The sequence below is a fragment of the Echiichthys vipera genome (assembly GCF_963691815.1).
Source record: "Echiichthys vipera genome assembly, chromosome: 8".
Taxonomy (NCBI): Eukaryota; Metazoa; Chordata; class Actinopteri; order Perciformes; family Trachinidae; genus Echiichthys; species Echiichthys vipera.
Window position 1 is genome coordinate 440,442 of NC_139833.1, and position 17,500 is coordinate 457,941.

Genomic DNA, 17,500 nt, shown 5'->3' on the forward strand with positions numbered 1-17,500 from the left:
AGATGTTTAAAAGTCTGATAATAAATATAAATATTAAATAAATATAGATATTAAATAAATATAAACACATTTGAAGGGAAAAGACATGAATATTATTAATAAAAAGCTGAGTCGGCGTTTATTTTATAAAATCCTCATGATTTATTACAATGAGCTATGACATCATCAGCAGGTCTCCTCTGGTTGGCCGCCTCAGGCCACGCCCCCAGGGACAGACCTCATCCGTGATTGGCTCTAAGCTACTTAATAATTCATTAATAATTAATTTATTCTTTTATTGGCAAAACGAGAAAAACACAAACGTTAGTTTGTTAATAAACGAGAGAAATCGCTTCAAACGTAATACTGAGGGGGGGGGAGAGGGGGGGGAGCCCCCACAGGAGGGGGAGGGGCTGTCCTCACCCACCAGGACCACAGGAGGGGGAGGGGCCACCCCCGGGGGGAGGAGTCGGGAGTGTTTTGGCAGCAGAGGGGGAGGAGTCAGGGATGTTTTGGCCCAAAGGGGGAGGAGTCAGGAATGTTTTGGCCCAAAGGGGGAGGAGTCAGGAATGTTTTGACCCAAAGGGGGAGGGGTCAGGAATGTGTTGGTCGAAAGGGGGAGGAGTCAGGAATATTTTGGCACAAAGGGGGAGGAGTCAGGGATGTTTTGGTCCAAAGGGGGAGGAGTCAGGAATGTGTTGGTCGAAAGGGGGAGGAGTCAGGAATATTTTGGCCCAAATGGGGAGGAGTCAGGGATGTTTTGGTCCAAAGGGGGAGGGGTCAGGAATGTTTTGGTTGAAAGGGGGAGGAGTCAAGAGTGTTTTGGCCCAGGGGGTAGGAGTCAGGACAGTTCTGGTCCCAGGGGGAGGAGTCAGGGGGAGTGTTTGGCAGCAGAGGGGGCGGAGGGGCGGAGCCTCAGCAGGCGTTGAGCTCCTCCATGGTCTGGTTCAGGGTCGTCTGCAGCTCCATGTTTGCGTTTCTGGCCGAAGTCAAAGCGTCTGAAACGAGAGAGAGATTCAAACACGCTGGAGGGGATACTGCGTCCTGATTGGTCCCTGGAGTTTACAGAGGGCGGGGAATACTGCGTCCTGATTGGTCCCTGGAGTTTACAGAGGGCGGGGAATACTGCGTCCTGATTGGTCCCTGCAGTTTACAGAGGTCAGGGGATACTGCCGCCTGATTGGTCCCTAGAACAGCTCACGTTAGTTTCCTGACTGAACTTGTGAAGGTTTAATCTGAAAGGTTTAACTTTAGCTACAAGTGATAAATAGCGTCAGCTTACGTTAGCTAACGTTAGCTTACGTTAGCTAACGTAAGCTAACGTAAGCTAACCCAGCAGCAGGGATAACAGAGTTAACGAGTCTCTGGTGGAAATTAATGGAGCATCGACGGAGCCCCGCCCCTAAACCACGCCCCTAAACCATAATCCTCTGCGGCAGATTGACCGGGTCAGAAACGCCGTTAGCATCAGCTGCTGAGATTAGCACAACAAGCTAACGTGTGAGTCTGCCCCATTATGGCGAGCACAGCGGCGGCGAGCTTCGTATGGTTGTTCGGGACTCCACTGCCTAGTTACGGTTGCTAACGCAGGATTGGACAGTGGATGTTGAGGGAGGGGCTTAGAACTGTGCAAACTGCGGGGGACACGGCGCCGCGGCGTGGGAGAAACACGAGGCTCGCACCAGGAAATCTTATTTTGAAAGGGCGTCACGACCGTCTCAAACGACCTTCAAGCGCCGCTCGTTCTCGCCGACACGTGATTGAAGAAAGTGACATCACACTGATCGTTAAACTGACCTTCAAGGTCGTCGATGGTTTTCTCCAGTTTGGACACGGAACGCTCCGCCAGCTCCGCCCTGGACTCAGCCTGAGACAGGAAGACAGCAGGGAACAGACAGGAAGTCAGCAGGGAACAGACAGGAAGTCAGCAGGGAACAGACAGGAAGACAAGAGGGAACAGACAGGAAGTCAGCAGGGAACAGACAGGAAGACAGCAGGGAACAGACAGGAAGTCAGCAGGGAACAGACAGGAAGTCAGCAGGGAACAGACAGGAAGACAGCAGGGAACAGACAGGAAGACAGCAGGGAACAGACAGGAAGTCAGCAGGGAACAGACAGGAAGACAACAGGGAACAGACAGGAAGACAGCAGGGAACAGACAGGAAGTCAGCAGGGAACAGACAGGAAGACAACAGGGAACAGACAGGAAGTCAGCAGGGAACAGACAGGAAGTCAACAGGGAACAGACAGGAAGTCAACAGGGAACAGACAGGAAGACAAGAGGGAACAGACAGGAAGACAAGAGGGAACAGACAGGAAGTCAGCAGGGAACAGACAGGAAGACAAGAGGGAACAGACAGGAAGTCAGCAGGGAACAGACAGGAAGTCAGCAGGGAACAGACAGGAAGTCAACAGGGAACAGACAGGAAGACAAGAGGGAACAGACAGGAAGACAAGAGGGAACAGACAGGAAGTCAGCAGGGAACAGACAGGAAGACAAGAGGGAACAGACAGGAAGTCAGCAGGGAACAGACAGGAAGTCAGCAGGGAACAGACAGGAAGACAAGAGGGAACAGACAGGAAGACAACAGGGAACAGACAGGAAGTGAACAGGTAAACAGGAAGTGAAGAGGTAAACAGGAAGTGCCTCACCTCCTTCAGTTTGCTGCTCAGGTTCTTGATCTCCTCTTCGTACCTGTCTTCTTTCTGAGAATACTGAGACACAACAGCCAATCACAGGACAGGTGAGCTGACAACAGCCAATCAGAGGACAGGTGAGCTGACAACAGCCAATCACAGGACAGGTGAGCTGACAACAGCCAATCACAGGACAGTTGAGCTGACAACAGCCAATCAGAGGACAGTTGAGCTGACAACAGCCAATCAGAGGACAGGTGAGTGTCAGACAGACAGGTGAGTGTCAGACAGACAGGTGAGTGTCAGACAGACAGGTGAGTGTCAGACAGACAGGTGTGTGTGTCAGACAGACAGGTGTGTGTGTCAGACAGACAGGTGTGTGTGTCAGACAGACAGGTGTGAGTGTCAGACAGACAGGTGTGTGTCAGACAGACAGGTGTGTGTCAGACAGACAGGTGTGTGTCAGACAGACAGGTGTGTGTCAGACAGACAGGTACCTTGTCCTCAGACGCCTGCAGACTCTTCAGTGAATGATCGAAACTCCTCAACTGCTCGTCCATCCTCCGAACCTTACTGTGAGACAGGAGGACAGACAGGTAAGAGGACAGACAGACAGGCAGACAGGAGGACAGACAGGTAAGAGGACAGACAGACAGGCAGGAGGACAGACAGGTAAGAGGACAGACAGGTAAGAGGACAGACAGACAGGCAGACAGGAGGACAGACAGGTAAGAGGACAGACAGGCAGACAGGAGGACAGACAGGGGGACAGACAGACAGCGTTATATATTGCAGGTGTGTGTGTGTGTGTGCGTGCCTGTGTGTGTCTCAGGTGTGTGTGTGTGTGTGTCTCAGGTGTGTGTGTGTGTGTGCGTGCCTGTGTGTGTCTCAGGTGTGTGTGTGTGTGTGTCTCAGGTGTGTGTGTGTGTGTGTGCGTGCCTGTGTGTGTCTCAGGTGTGTGTGTGTGTGTGTCTCAGGTGTGTGTGTGTGTGTGTCTCAGGTGTGTGTGTGTGTATTGCAGGTGTGTGTGTGTGTGTGTGTGTGTGTGTGTATTGCAGGTGTGTGTGTGTGTGTGTGTGTGTCTCAGGTGTGTGTGTGTGTGTGTGTGTGTGTGTGTATTGCAGGTGTGTGTGTGTGTGTGTGTGTGTGTGACTCACCTCTCTCCCTGCTCCGCTCGCTCTTCAGCTCGTTCCAGTTCTGCTTCCACCATCATCAGTTTACGAGCCACCTGTCAATCAAACACACGATGATGTCACACAGGAAGCAGGAGAACACACGTCTGTGTTCACACACACACACACACACACACACACACACACACACACACACACACACACACACACACACACACACACACACACACACACACACACACACACACACACACACACACACACACACACACACACACACACACACACACACACACACACACACACACACACACACACACACACACACACACACACACACACACACACACACACACACACACACACACACACACAGAGAGAGAGAGAGCAGGAACCAAGGTACCAGGGTCCTGTGGACCCTGGTTCTGAGGTCCTGAGGTCCTGAGGACCGTGGTTCTGTGGACCCTGGTCCTGTGGACCCTGGTTCTGAGGTCATGAGGACCCTGGTTCTGAGGCGGGGGTCATGTGGACCCTGGTCCTGAGGACCCTGGTTCTGAGGCGGGGGTCATGTGGACCCTGGTCCTGAGGACCCTGGTTCTGAGGCGGGGGTTCTGTGGACCCTGGTCCTGAGGACCCTGGTCCTGAGGCGGGGGACTCACCTCCTCGTACTTGCGGTCGGCCTCCTCAGCGATGAGCTTGGCTTCTCTCAGATGAACCTCCAGCTGCTCCATCTTCTCCTCGTCCTTCAGAGCTCGGTTCTCAATCACCTTCATCCCTCTGACACACACACACACACATGAGACACACACACACACACACACGAGACACACACGAGACACACACACACACACACACACACACGTTTACATAAAGTTCAAGTGTGTGTGTGTGTGTGTGTGTGTGTGTGTGTGTGTGTGTGTGTGTGTGTGTGTGTGTGTCTGTCTCAGGTGTGTGTGTGTGTGTGTGTGTGTGTGTGTCTCAGGTGTGTGTGTGTGTGTGTGTGTTTGTGTCTCAGGTGTGTGTGTGTGTGTGTCTCGTGTGTGTGTGTGTGTGTGTGTGTGTGTGTCTGACCTCTCGCTCTCATCACTGCTCTTCTCCACCTCCTCCAGCTTGTGGAGGGTGGAGCTCAGTCTCTCCTGAACACACTCCAGACTGTCCTCAGTGAGCTGCAGCCTCCGGCCCAGAGCCGTCACCTCCGCCTCCGCCTGCACACACACACACACACACACACACACACACACACACACACACGCAGACACACACGCAGACACACACACACACACACACGGGGACACACGCAGACACACACACAGAGAGAAATAGACACACAGGTGAGTGTACCTGTCCATGTTTCTGTGTGTGTGTGTGTGTGTGTGTGTGTCTGTGTGTCTGTGTGTGTGTGTGTGTGTGTGTGTGTGTGTGTGTGTGTGTGTGTGTGTGTGTGTGTGTGTGTGTACCTCCTCCCGGCTCCTCTTCTCCTGCTCCACCTCCTTCTGCAGCTTCACCGCTCGGTCCTCGGCCTCCTCCGCCTGCTCCTGCAGCACTTTGATCTTCTTCTTCACGGCGTCGATGCTGTTCAGCCCGCTCGTCATCTTCTTCTTCTTCTGTGGGAGGAAACCACACGTGTTTAACGCGTTCGGAGCGACGTCACGTGTGTTTAACGTGTTCAGAGCGACATCACGTGTGTTTAACGTGTTCAGAGCGACGTCACGTGTGTTTAACGTGTTCAGAGCGACGTCACGCGTGTTTAACGTGTTCAGAGCGACGTCACGCGTGTTTAACGTGTTCAGAGCGATGATGTCACGCGTGTTTAACGTGTTCAGAGCGATGATGTCACGTGTGTTTAACGTGTTCAGAGCGACGTCACGCGTGTTTAACGTGTTCAGAGCGACGTCACGTGTGTTTAACGTGTTCAGAGCGACGTCACGTGTGTTTAACGTGTTCAGAGCGACGTCACGCGTGTTTAACGTGTTCAGAGCGACGTCACGCGTGTTTAACGTGTTCAGAGCGATGATGTCACGCGTGTTTAACGTGTTCAGAGCGATGATGTCACGTGTGTTTAACGTGTTCAGAGCGACGTCACGCGTGTTTAACGTGTTCAGAGCGACGTCACGTGTGTTTAACGTGCTCGGAGCGACGTCACGTGTGTTTAACGCGTTCGGAGCGACGTCACGCGTGTTTAACGCGTTCGGAGCGACGTCACGCGTGTTTAACGTGTTCGGAGCGACGTCACGTGTGTTTAACGTGTTCGGAGCGACGTCACGTGGGTTTAACGCGTTCGGAGCGACGTCACGCGTGTTTAACGCGTTCGGAGCGACGTCACGCGTGTTTAACGCGTTCAGAGCGACGTCACGCGTGTTTAACGCGTTCAGAGCGACGTCACGCGTGTTTAACGTGTTCAGAGCGACGTCACGTGTGTTTAACGTGTTCAGAGCGACGTCACGTGTGTTTAACGTGTTCAGAGCGACGTCACGTGTGTTTAACGCGTTCGGAGCGACGTCACGCGTGTTTAACGCGTTCGGAGCGACGTCACGCGTGTTTAACGTGTTCAGAGCGACGTCACGCGTGTTTAACATGTTCAGAGCGATGATGTCACGTGTGTTTAACGTGTTCAGAGCGATGATGTCACGTGTGTTTAACGTGTTCGGAGCGACGTCACTTGTGTTTAACGTGTTCAGAGCGATGATGTCACGTGTGTTTAACGTGTTCAGAGCGATGATGTCACGTGTGTTTAACGTGTTCAGAGCGATGATGTCACGTGTGTTTAACGTGTTCAGAGCGATGATGTCACGTGTGTTTAACGTGTTCGGAGCGATGATGTCACGTGTGTTTAACGTGTTCAGAGCGATGATGTCACGTGTGTTTAACGTGTTCAGAGCGATGATGTCACGTGTGTTTAACGTGTTCAGAGCGATGATGTCACGTGTGTTTAACGTGTTCAGAGCGATGATGTCACGTGTGTTTAACGTGTTCAGAGCGATGATGTCACGTGTGTTTAACGTGTTCAGAGCGATGATGTCACGTGTGTTTAACGTGTTCAGAGCGATGATGTCACGTGTGTTTAACGTGTTCAGAGCGATGATGTCACGTGTGTTTAACGTGTTCAGAGCGATGATGTCACGTGTGTTTAACATATTCAGAGCGATGATGTCACGTGTGTTTAACGTGTTCAGAGCGATGATGTCACGTGTGTTTAACGTGTTCAGAGCGATGATGTCACGTGTGTTTAACGTGTTCAGAGCGATGATGTCACGTGTGTTTAACGTGTTCAGAGCGATGATGTCACGTGTGTTTAACATATTCAGAGCGATGATGTCACGTGTGTTTAACGTGTTCACGTGTGTGTTTAACGTGTTCAGAGCGACGTCACGCGTGTTTAACGTGTTCACGTGTGTTTAACGTGTCGCTGACTCAGCAGGTTCATCAGGAAACACTGAAGACACATTTCTAACATTTTTACTTATTCCTGTCTGACACACACAGACACACACACAGAGACACACACACAGACAGACAGAGTCATCCTCAAAGCAATTTCAGTCAAAAAACAACTGGACTGGTTGTTTGTCTAGGAAGACGTTTCACCTCTGATCCAAGAGGCTTCATCAGTTCATGTACGCATCTGACCAGGACCAGGGCCAGGACCAGTCCCAGCCTGGTCCTGGTCAGATGTGTACATGAACTGATGAAGCCTCTTGGATCAGAGGTGAAACGTCTTCCTAGACAAACAACCAGTCCAGTTGTTTTTTGACTGAAATTGCTTTGAGGATAACGACGACCTGGACGAATGAGAACATTCACAGGCAGACAGACAGAGACACACACACACACACAGACACAGAGAGACACACACACACACACACACACAGAGACACACACACAGACAGACAGAGACACACACACACACACAGACACAGAGACACACACACACACACACACACAGACAGACAGAGACACACACAGACACACACACAGACACACACACACAGAGACACACACACACACAGACACACACACACACACACACACACACACACACACACACACACTCTTCTTTATTATCATTAAACATTATTTTATAATATTATATTTAATGTTTATTACATATTGTTGTTGTTTATCATTTATATTATTATTGTACATAATTATATTTTATATGATAAATGATTATAAAGGTTTATTATGTATCATAGATTTTATTGTGTATTATTATATTTATATTATTATATCTTTATTATCTGGTCTGACCTGTTGTCTGTTAGCTCGTTAGCTCCTGATGCTAACAGCGGACCACCGCCCCGCTAGCTGTTAGCCGTTAGCCTCTTAGCTACTGTCCGGTTTTCAGAGCAGCAGCAGCAGCAGGTGTGTGTGTGTGTGTGTGTGTGTGTGTGTGTGTGTCTCAAGTGTGTGTGTCTCAGGTGTGTGTGTGTCTCACCTGTCTCTGAGTCCTCGGAGGAGAAAACACCTGCGGCTCGAGCGCGACTGCACCTGACAGCGTCACCTCCCCGTTAGCTGTTAGCCTGTTAGCCGTTAGCTGCTAACAGAGTTACGCAGTGAAGCGTAGAACCGCGGCTCAGTCTCTTGTTCTGGTCCTGGTCCGGGTTCTGGTTCTGGTCCTGGTCCTGGTCCTGGTTCTGGTCCGGGTCTACCTCACGCAGCTAACTCTCAGCTGAGTGGTTGAGAATAAAGTTGTTGTTTTTTTCTTCCGGTTTAAGTTCCCTCCACAGGAAGTGACGCAGGGACACGGTCCTTTTCAAAATAAAAGAGTTTTGAAGCCTCAATGACTCAGATTCCTTCAGTTTAACTCAGTTTAAATCCTCCAGAGTCTTTTTCTGCACTTTAATCACCAATAAAACATCAAATAACAACTGTTAAGGTAGTAACCATGGAGACAGTTTTTACTAAGGTAGAAATCCAGGAGAGATGCTAACAGCCGGACGTGGCTAACAGTGGTTAGCTCGGGGCAGCACGGTGAAGGCATTCAAAGGTCTTTATTAACCACTAATGCTGCTGAAAATAACAGCAAACCTCTGCAGCAGCATGAGAAGAGTCCCTACACACACACACACACACACACACACACACACACACACACACACAACAAAGCAGCAACAATCTATTTTTTACTAATTTTGTATTTTGCCCTTCCACTGTAATGGACTTTACTATGAGAGGAGCTGGTACAGGGGCCAGTAGGTAAGTCTTTAAAACACTCTTTAATGAACTCTGGCTTCACTAACTACGCTGATGACGCTTTGGTCTATGGTTAAAATGATGCAGAATGATTACAAATGGATAGAAAATGACTAGAAACTGATACAAAATGAGTAAAAAGTGACATAAATTAATAGAAATATCATACAAAGTGAGTTAAAAATGGACGTAAAATGATTAAATACGGCTCAAAATTACTACAGATTAATTAAAAATGACTAAAATCAACCCAAAGTTATTTTAATTGATACAAAATGAGTAAAACAGATTTGTATTCACTCAATACGCTGATGACACTTTGGTTTATCTACTAAAAATGATGCAGAATGAGTAAAAATGGACGTAAGATGAATAAATATGGATCAAAATGAGTAAAATTGGCACAGGATCAGTAAAAATTTGTGAACAATGATGAAAAACTGATACAAAACGACTAAAAACAGATTAATATTCACTAACTACGCTGATGACACTTTGTTTTTATGGTTAAAAAAACAAATGAGCTCAAACTGACCTGATGACGTCACAAACGTCTGCAGATAATTCTTTATTTTCATCTTCAGGTATTAAAGATGTTTGTTTAGTTTATTATACAATGTCTCAACGTGTGTGTGTGTGTGTGTGTGTCTGAGTGTGTCTGTCTGTGTGTGTGTGTGTGTGTGAAAAATCTCAACACGGTGAAAAAAATCTTCAGTTTAACGTGAAATCAAAGAGAGAAACTCAGAGATTTCATGTTTCAGACGCTGAAAACAAACTTTTTCAACATGAAAACTGAAGAAAAATGAATTTATTACAGAAACTAAATTAACATTAAATCAGTAAAAGGATCCAAACGGGACCAGAGGACGTGAAGAACGTGACTTTAAGCTGCAGAGTTTAAACATTTACACATAAAAACCAAAGTCCGTCCCAGAGGAGCTGCTCTTCTCTTTTATTATATTTCATAAACATAAAAACAAGAACGTCTCAGCTGTGATGATCAGTGTTCAGATGTGATGCTGCAGAAATAAGGACACGCACTCGCTCTCGTCTGATTCCTTTTATGACACGAACATTTACACTTTTCTGCTCCGGTCGTTACAAACACGTTCAAACGTCTCCGTGAGCGTCACAGACGACCTTCATCATCGTCCCCCTCACTGTGACTTACACCGGCAGGCCGTTACCGTGGCAACGCTGCTCCTTTTAAACATATACTGAAATATTTGGAAATCTTCAAACATTATTTTTGTTTCTGTTCAAACATCTTTAAAAACGCTGTCGATAAAGTTCTGCTCTGCAGATCGAAGCACCAGCACGCTAACACGCTAACATGCTAACATGCTAACAGACCCCCCCCCCCCCCCTGGATTCTGTCACAAACTAAAAAACAATCTGTAAAAAATAAAAACATTAAAAAAAAGTTTTTTGGTTCAGAAACGACAGGAAATGTTTCTAATTAAAGGACTCTTACTTTGAAATGACCGTATAAATAAAGGCATTCTGGGTAATGTAGTGTGGAGACCGTTATTGTGTCTGCAGGTGACACGACTGTAGCCCCCCCCCCCCCAATATAACGCCCCGCCCACTCCAGCACATGTGGGCGGGGCTCCAGCTGACGTGATGATGTAAACAGGTCCCGTGTTTGCACTTCCTGTTTCAGGCAACAGCAACATTCAGGAAATGACATCACGGTGAGGTCATCGTGAGGTCATCAGGAGACGGAGTGGCGTTAACTGGGGTCGGCTCCACACTCGCTCTCCTCCGGGATGTCCTGCAGGTCTGAGGGGTCGCCATGGAGACGGACATCAGCGTGAGTCAATCACATATTTATATATTTACGTATTTATAACTTTATAACTTTATATATTTAAATGTTTATATGTTTATATGTTTTTGCATCTGTGGAGGCTTCTGACCTCTGGGGCTGTCGGAGCGAGGAGACATTCCTTCCTGGACGCCGTCTAATTGGTCGACTGGATCCTGGCTGGCCAATGGTGCGAGGGGGCGGGGCTCCAATTCCCTGCTGCCACGCCTCCTGCTGCCCTGCTGACACACACACACACACACACACACACACACACACACACAGACACACACGCACACGCACACAGACACACACACGCACACACACACTTTAGCTTGTTAGCTTAGCGCCCTCTCAGTGCAGCGGCCGTGGATTAGCGGTCGAGCTAGCTAACTAGCAGGCGACTGGCTAGTTATTCAAAATGGCGGTTGCCGCGGCTCCATTGATTCATGTGATCGACCAATCGCAGACGTGCGCTTACGTCTGAACCAATCACCATCGGGGATAAAAAGTCCCTCAAAACGGCGCCGAACTACGAGCGCTACGACGCGCTAACAGGAGGTCAGAACCTCCGCCCGTCGTTGAAACGAGTGGCGTCGGCGAGTTTCTGTGCGGCGTGTGACTCACCTGTTCTCCCTTTATGACATCACTGTTGTCTCCGTTGCCCCTCCTCCTGTTTCCTGGCTCCGCCCCCTCCCTGGCTGGCTCCTCCCCCCTCAGACGCAGCCGTGTCACTTCCTCCTGCAGCAGCTCCACCTGCCGCCGCAGCAGCACCGCCTCCCCGCTGGCGTCCAGCCCCGTGTCCCGGGACATGGAGCGGCTGAGGCGGGGGACGGGGGCGGAGCCTGTGGTGCACGAGGGGGCGAGGCCTGTTCTGATCGACAGCTCCAGGATTGAATCCTGACGAATCACAGCAGCCTGAAGGGGCGTGGACATCAACATCAGTCATCTCTGTCGTGGTCGAACAGAAAACTGATGATAAACAACGGCGTGTGACTGACCTGCAGGGCGTGGAGCTGCGTGCTCAGACTCACCAGCCGCTGACGCACTTCCTGTGGACGAGAGCGAAAAAGTTTGATCTGTTAAAACACGTGTTCTCACGCCACAGACGCCGTTTTCCATACGCCCAATCAGATGCTGCACAGAGCCGTGACATCAGCGTCCACCAGAGGTCACATGACAAACCACGACATTAGCTTCATGCTAACGAACAAACGTCTATAACGGTGTGACACCGGCGCCCTCCGTCTGTACGGTGTGACACCGGCGCGACACCGGCGCCCTCTGTCTCTACGGTGTGACACCGGCGCCCTCTGTCTGTACGGTGTGACACCGGCGCGACACTGGCGCCCTCTGTCTCTACGGTGTGACACCGGCGCCCTCTGTCTGTACGGTGTGACACCGGCGCCCTCTGTCTGTACGGTGTGACACCGGCGCCCTCTGTCTGTACGGTGTGACACCGGCGCCCTCTGTCTGTACGGTGTGACACCGGCGCCCTCTGTCTGTACGGTGTGACACCGGCGCTCTCTGTCTGTACGGTGAGACACCGGCGCCCTCTGTCTCTACGGTGTGACACCGGCGCCCTCTGTCTGTACGGTGTTACACCGGCGCCCTCTGTCTGTACGGTGTGACACCGGCGCTCTCTGTCTGTACGGTGTGACACCGGCGCTCTCTGTCTGTACGGTGTGACACCGGCGCCCTCTGTCTGTACGGTGTGACACCGGCGCCCTCTGTCTGTACGGTGTGACACCGGCGCTCTCTGTCTGTACGGTGTGACACCGGCGCCGTCGGTCTGTACGGTGAGACACCGGCGCCCTCGGTCTTGTGTGCTCGTTACCTGGTTCAGGGTTCGCTCCTGCAGCTGGTTCCCGTTTCGGTCCTGGAAAAGAAACAGAAGTTGTTGATGATCAGAGACGTTCGCGCTGCTCTGACCCCTGACCTCGTGTTTCTGACCCCTGACCTCGTGTTTCTGACCCCTGACCTCGTGTTTCTGACCCCTGACCTCGTGTTTCTGACCCCTGACCTCGTGTTCCTGACCCCTGACCTCGTGTTCCTGACCCCTGACCTCATGTTTCTGACCCCTGACCTCGTGTTTCTGACCCCTGACCTCGTGTTTCTGACCCCAGACCTCGTGTTTCTGACCCCTGACCTCGTGTTTCTGACCCCAGACCTCGTGTTTCTGACCCCTGACCTCGTGTTTCTGACCCCAGACCTCGTGTTTCTGACCCCTGACCTCGTGTTTCTGACCCCTGACCTCGTGTGTCTGACCCCTGACCTCGTGTTTCTGACCCCTGACCTCGTGTTTCTGACCCCAGACCTCGTGTTTCTGACCCCTGACCTCGTGTTTCTGACCCCTGACCTCGTGTTTCTGACCCCTGACCTCGTGTTTCTGACCCCTGACCTCGTGTTTCTGACCTCTGACCTCGTGTTTCTGATCCCTGACCTCGTGATTCTGACCCCTGACCTCGTGTTTCTGACCCCTGACCTCGTGTTTCTGACCCCTGACCTCGTGTTTCTGACCCCTGACCTCGTGTTTCTGACCCCAGACCTCGTGTTTCTGACCCCTGACCTCGTGTTTCTGACCCCTGACCTCGTGTTTCTGACCCCTGACCTCGTGTTTCTGACCCCTGACCTCGTGTTTCTGACCCCTGACCTCGTGTTTCTGACCCCTGACCTCGTGTTTCTGACCCTGACCTCGTGTTTCTGACCCCTGACCTCGTGTCTCTGACCCCTGACCTCACGTTTCTGACCCCAGACCTCGTGTTTCTGACCCCTGACCTCGTGTGTCTGACCCCTGACCTCGTGTTTCTGACCCCAGACCTCACGTTTCTGACCCCAGACCTCGTGTTTCTGACCCCTGACCTCGTGTTTCTGACCCCTGACCTCGTGTGTCTGACCCCAGACCTCGTGTTTCTGACCCCAGACCTCGTGTTTCTGACCCCTGACCTCGTGTTTCTGACCCCTGACCTCGTGTTTCTGACCCCTGACCTCGTGTTTCTGACCCCTGACCTCGTGTTTCTGACCCCTGACCTCGTGTTTCTGACCCCTGACCTCGTGTTTCTGACCCCTGACCTCACGTTTCTGACCCCTGACCTCGTGTGTCTGACCCCAGACCTCGTGTTTCTGACCCCAGACCTCGTGTTTCTGACCCCTGACCTCGTGTTTCTGACCCCTGACCTCACGTTTCTGACCCCAGACCTCGTGTTTCTGACCCCTGACCTCGTGTTTCTGACCCCTGACCTCGTGTTTCTGACCCCTGACCTCGTGTTTCTGACCCCTGACCTCGTGTTTCTGACCCCAGACCTCGTGTTTCTGACCCCTGACCTCGTGTTTCTGACCCCTGACCTCGTGTTTCTGACCCCTGACCTCGTGTTTCTGACCCCTGACCTCGTGTTTCTGACCCCTGACCTCGTGTTTCTGACCCCTGACCTCGTGTTTCTGACCTCTGACCTCGTGGTTCTGACCCCTGACCTCGTGTTTCTGACCCCTGACCTCGTGTTTCTGACCCCTGACCTCGTGTGTCTGACCCCTGACCTAGTGTTTCTGACCCCTGACCTCGTGTTTCTGACCCCTGACCTCGAGTTTCTGACCCCTGACCTCGTGTTTCTGACCCCTGACCTCACGTTTCTGACCCCAGACCTCGTGTTTCTGACCCCTGACCTCGTGTTTCTGACCCCTGACCTCGTGTTTCTGACCCCAGACCTCGTGTTTCTGACCCCTGACCTCGTGTTTCTGACCCCTGACCTCGTGTTTCTGACCCCTGACCTCGTGTTTCTGACCCCAGACTTAGTGTTTATGACCCCTGACCTCGTGTTCCTGACCCCTGACCTCGTGTTTCTGACCCCAGACCTCGTGTTTCTTACCCCTGACCTCGTGTTTCTGACCCCTGACCTCGTGTTTCTGACCCCTGACCTCGTGTTTCTGACCCCTGACCTCGTGTTTCTGACCCCTGACCTCGTGTTTCTGACCCCTGACCTCGTGTTTCTGACCCCTGACCTCGTGTTTCTGACCCCTGACCTCGTGTTTCTGACCCCTGACCTCGTGTTTCTGACCCCTGACCTCGTGTTTCTGACCCCTGACCTCGTGTTTCTGACCCCAGACCTCGTGTTTCTGACCCCTGACCTCGTGTTTCTGACCCCTGATCTCGTGTTTCTGACCCCTGACCTCGTGTTTCTGACCCCTGACCTCGCGTTTCTGACCTCTGACCTCGCGTTTCTGACCCCGGACCTCGTGTTTCTGACCCCTGACCTCGTGTTTCTGACCCCTGACCTCGTGTTTCTGACCCCTGACCTCGTGTTTCTGACCCCAGACCTCGTGTTTCTGACCCCTGACCTCGTGTTTCTGACCCCTGACCTCGTGTTTCTGACCCCTGACCTCGTGTTTCTGACCCCTGACCTCGTGTTTCTGACCCCTGACCTCGTGTTTCTGACCCCGGACCTCGTGTTTCTGACCCCTGACCTCGTGTTTCTGACCCCAGACCTCGTGTTTCTGACCCCTGACCTCGTGTTTCTGACCCCGGACCTCGTGTTTCTGACTCCGGACCTCGTGTTTCTGACCCCAGACCTCGTGTTTCTGACCCCTGACCTCGTGTTTCTGACCCCTGACCTCGTGTTTCTGACCCCAGACCTCGTGTTTCTGACCCCTGACCTCGTGTTTCTGACCCCTGACCTCGTGTTTCTGACCCCTGACCTCGTGTTTCTGACCCCTGATCTCGTGTTTCTGACCCCTGACCTCGTGTTTCTGACCCCTGACCTCGTGTTTCTGACCCCTGACCTCGTGTTTCTGACGCCTGACCTCGTGTTTCTGACCCCTGACCTCGTGTTTCTGACCCCAGACCTCGTGTTTCTGACCCCTGACCTCGTGTTTCTGACCTCTGACCTCGTGTTTCTGACCTCGTGTTTCTGACCCCTGACCTCGTGTTTCTGACCCCAGACCTCGTGTTTCTGACCCCTGACCTCGTGTTTCTGACCCCTGACCTCGTGTTTCTGACCCCAGACCTCGTGTTTCTGACCCCTGACCTCGTGTTTCTGACCCCTGACCTCGTGTTTCTGACCCCTGACCTCGTGTTTCTGACCTCTGACCTCGTGTTTCTGACCCCTGACCTCGTGTTTCTGACCCCTGACCTCGTGTTTCTGACCCCTGACCTCGTGTTTCTGACCCCAGACCTCGTGTTTCTGACCCCTGACCTCGTGTTTCTGACCCCAGACCTCGTGTTTCTGACCCCTGACCTCGTGTTTCTGACCCCTGACCTCGTGTTTCTGACCCCTGACCTCGTGTTTCTGACCCCTGACCTCGTGTTTCTGACCTCTGACCTCGTGTTTCTGACCCCTGACCTCGTGTTTCTGACCCCTGACCTCGTGTTTCTGACCCCAGACCTCATGTTTCTGACCCCTGACCTCGTGTTTCTGACCCCTGACCTCGTGTTTCTGACCCCAGACCTCGTGTTTCTGACCCCAGACCTCGTGTTTCTGACCCCAGACCTCGTGTTTCTGACCCCTGACCTCGTGTTTCTGACCCCTGACCTCGTGTTTCTGACCCCTGACCTCGTGTTTCTGACCCCTGACCTCGTGTTTCTGACCCCTGACCTCGTGTTTCTGACCCCTGACCTCGTGTTTCTGACCCCTGACCTCGTGTTTCTGACCCCTGACCTCGTGTTTCTGACCCCTGACCTCGTGTTTCTGACCCCTGACCTCGTGTTTCTGACCCCTGACCTCGTGTTTCTGACCCCTGACCTCGTGTTTCTGACCCCTGACCTCGTGTTTCTGACCCCTGACCTCGTGTTTCTGACCCCTGACCTCGTGTTTCTGACCCCTGACCTGACACAGAGTCTGGGAACAGACGTTAAAACAAAGATTTACCTTCGAGGAGCTGCCGTTGGACTCAAAGGAGCCGTTCAGAGAACTGGAGTCCCCGTCTGAGACAGAGACACAAGGTGCAACAGGTGCCACAGGTGTTACAGGTGCTACAGGTGATACAGGTGTTCAGGTGTTACAGGTGTTACGGGTGTTACGGGTGTTACGGGTGTTCAGGTGTTACAGGTTCTACAGGTGTTACAGGTGGTCAGGTGTTACAGGTGTCACAGGTGTTACAGGTGTTCAGGTGCTACAGGTGTCACAGGTGCTACAGGTGTTACAGGTGTTACAGGTGTTACGGGTGTTACAGGTGTTCAGGTGTCACAGATGTTACAGGTGTTCAGATGTTCAGGTGTCACAGATGTTCAGGTGTTACAGGTTCTACAGGTGTTACAGGTGGTCAGGTGTTACAGGTGTACAGGTGTTACAGGTGTACAGGTGTACAGGTGTTACAGGTGTTACAGGTGTTACAGGTGTTCAGGTGTCACAGGTGTTACAGGTGTCACAGGTGTACAGGTGTTACAGGTGTACAGGTGTTACAGGTGTTACAGGTGTTACAGGTGCTACAGGTGTTACAGGTGTTACAGGTGATGGTGACTCACTGCTCAGCTCCTGGTTGTTGTTGTTGGTCACAGGTGTTTTCTGGATGTTGGAGTTCAGAAGCAGTTCGGTCAATTTTTCCACTGAAACACAGAAAAGAAACTCAGGTGTCACAGGTGTTCAGGTGTCACAGGTGTTCAGGTGTCTCAGGTGTTCAGGTGTCTCAGGTGTTCAGGTGTCTCAGGTGTCTCAGGTGTTCAGGTGTCTCAGGTGTCACAGGTGTTCAGGTGTCACAGGTGTTCAGGTGTCACATGTGTTCAGGTGTCACAGGTGTTTAGGTGTTCAGGTGTCACAGGTGT

General features: G+C 51.6%; 3 protein-coding genes across 5 annotated transcripts in view; 1 reads left to right on the plus strand and 2 right to left on the minus strand.

The window, feature by feature from the left end:
• Window positions 1-77, plus strand: part of pmvk (phosphomevalonate kinase) — a 5,332-nt gene extending 5,255 nt beyond the window's left edge. The window contains exon 5 of the mRNA XM_083918345.1: window positions 1-77. This exon is cut by the window's left edge and continues 329 nt beyond it. The gene's annotated coding sequence lies outside the window, so the exon portion shown is untranslated.
• Window positions 78-160: 83 nt separating this feature from the next.
• LOC310950501 (uncharacterized protein) lies at window positions 161-8,413 on the minus strand. The gene is made up of 9 exons (XM_083918344.1): window positions 8,185-8,413; window positions 5,207-5,353; window positions 4,821-4,954; window positions 4,409-4,526; window positions 3,774-3,844; window positions 3,114-3,189; window positions 2,632-2,694; window positions 1,777-1,846; window positions 161-977 (listed from the first exon to the last, which is right to left on the minus strand). The coding sequence occupies exons 2-9, from the start codon at window positions 5,339-5,341 to the stop codon at window positions 895-897; spliced, it is 750 nt and encodes a 249-aa protein (XP_083774470.1). The 5' UTR covers window positions 5,342-5,353; window positions 8,185-8,413; the 3' UTR covers window positions 161-894.
• A 1,541-nt stretch (window positions 8,414-9,954) lies between these two features.
• arhgef2b (rho/rac guanine nucleotide exchange factor (GEF) 2b) overlaps window positions 9,955-17,500 on the minus strand; it is a 35,108-nt gene continuing 27,562 nt past the window's right edge. For 2 of the 3 annotated variants that reach the window (XM_083918324.1, XM_083918322.1), the window contains 7 exons: window positions 17,204-17,284; window positions 16,608-16,663; window positions 12,587-12,628; window positions 11,751-11,801; window positions 11,377-11,667; window positions 10,862-10,991; window positions 9,955-10,724 (listed from right to left, as the gene is read on the minus strand). In XM_083918324.1, coding sequence (XP_083774450.1) covers window positions 10,675-10,724; window positions 10,862-10,991; window positions 11,377-11,667; window positions 11,751-11,801; window positions 12,587-12,628; window positions 16,608-16,663; window positions 17,204-17,284 — 701 coding nt within the window. In that variant the 3' untranslated portion in view covers window positions 9,955-10,674. The remainder of the gene's footprint in view (window positions 10,725-10,861; window positions 10,992-11,376; window positions 11,668-11,750; window positions 11,802-12,586; window positions 12,629-16,607; window positions 16,664-17,203; window positions 17,285-17,500) is intronic. The other variant, XM_083918323.1, reaches the window with a different exon arrangement.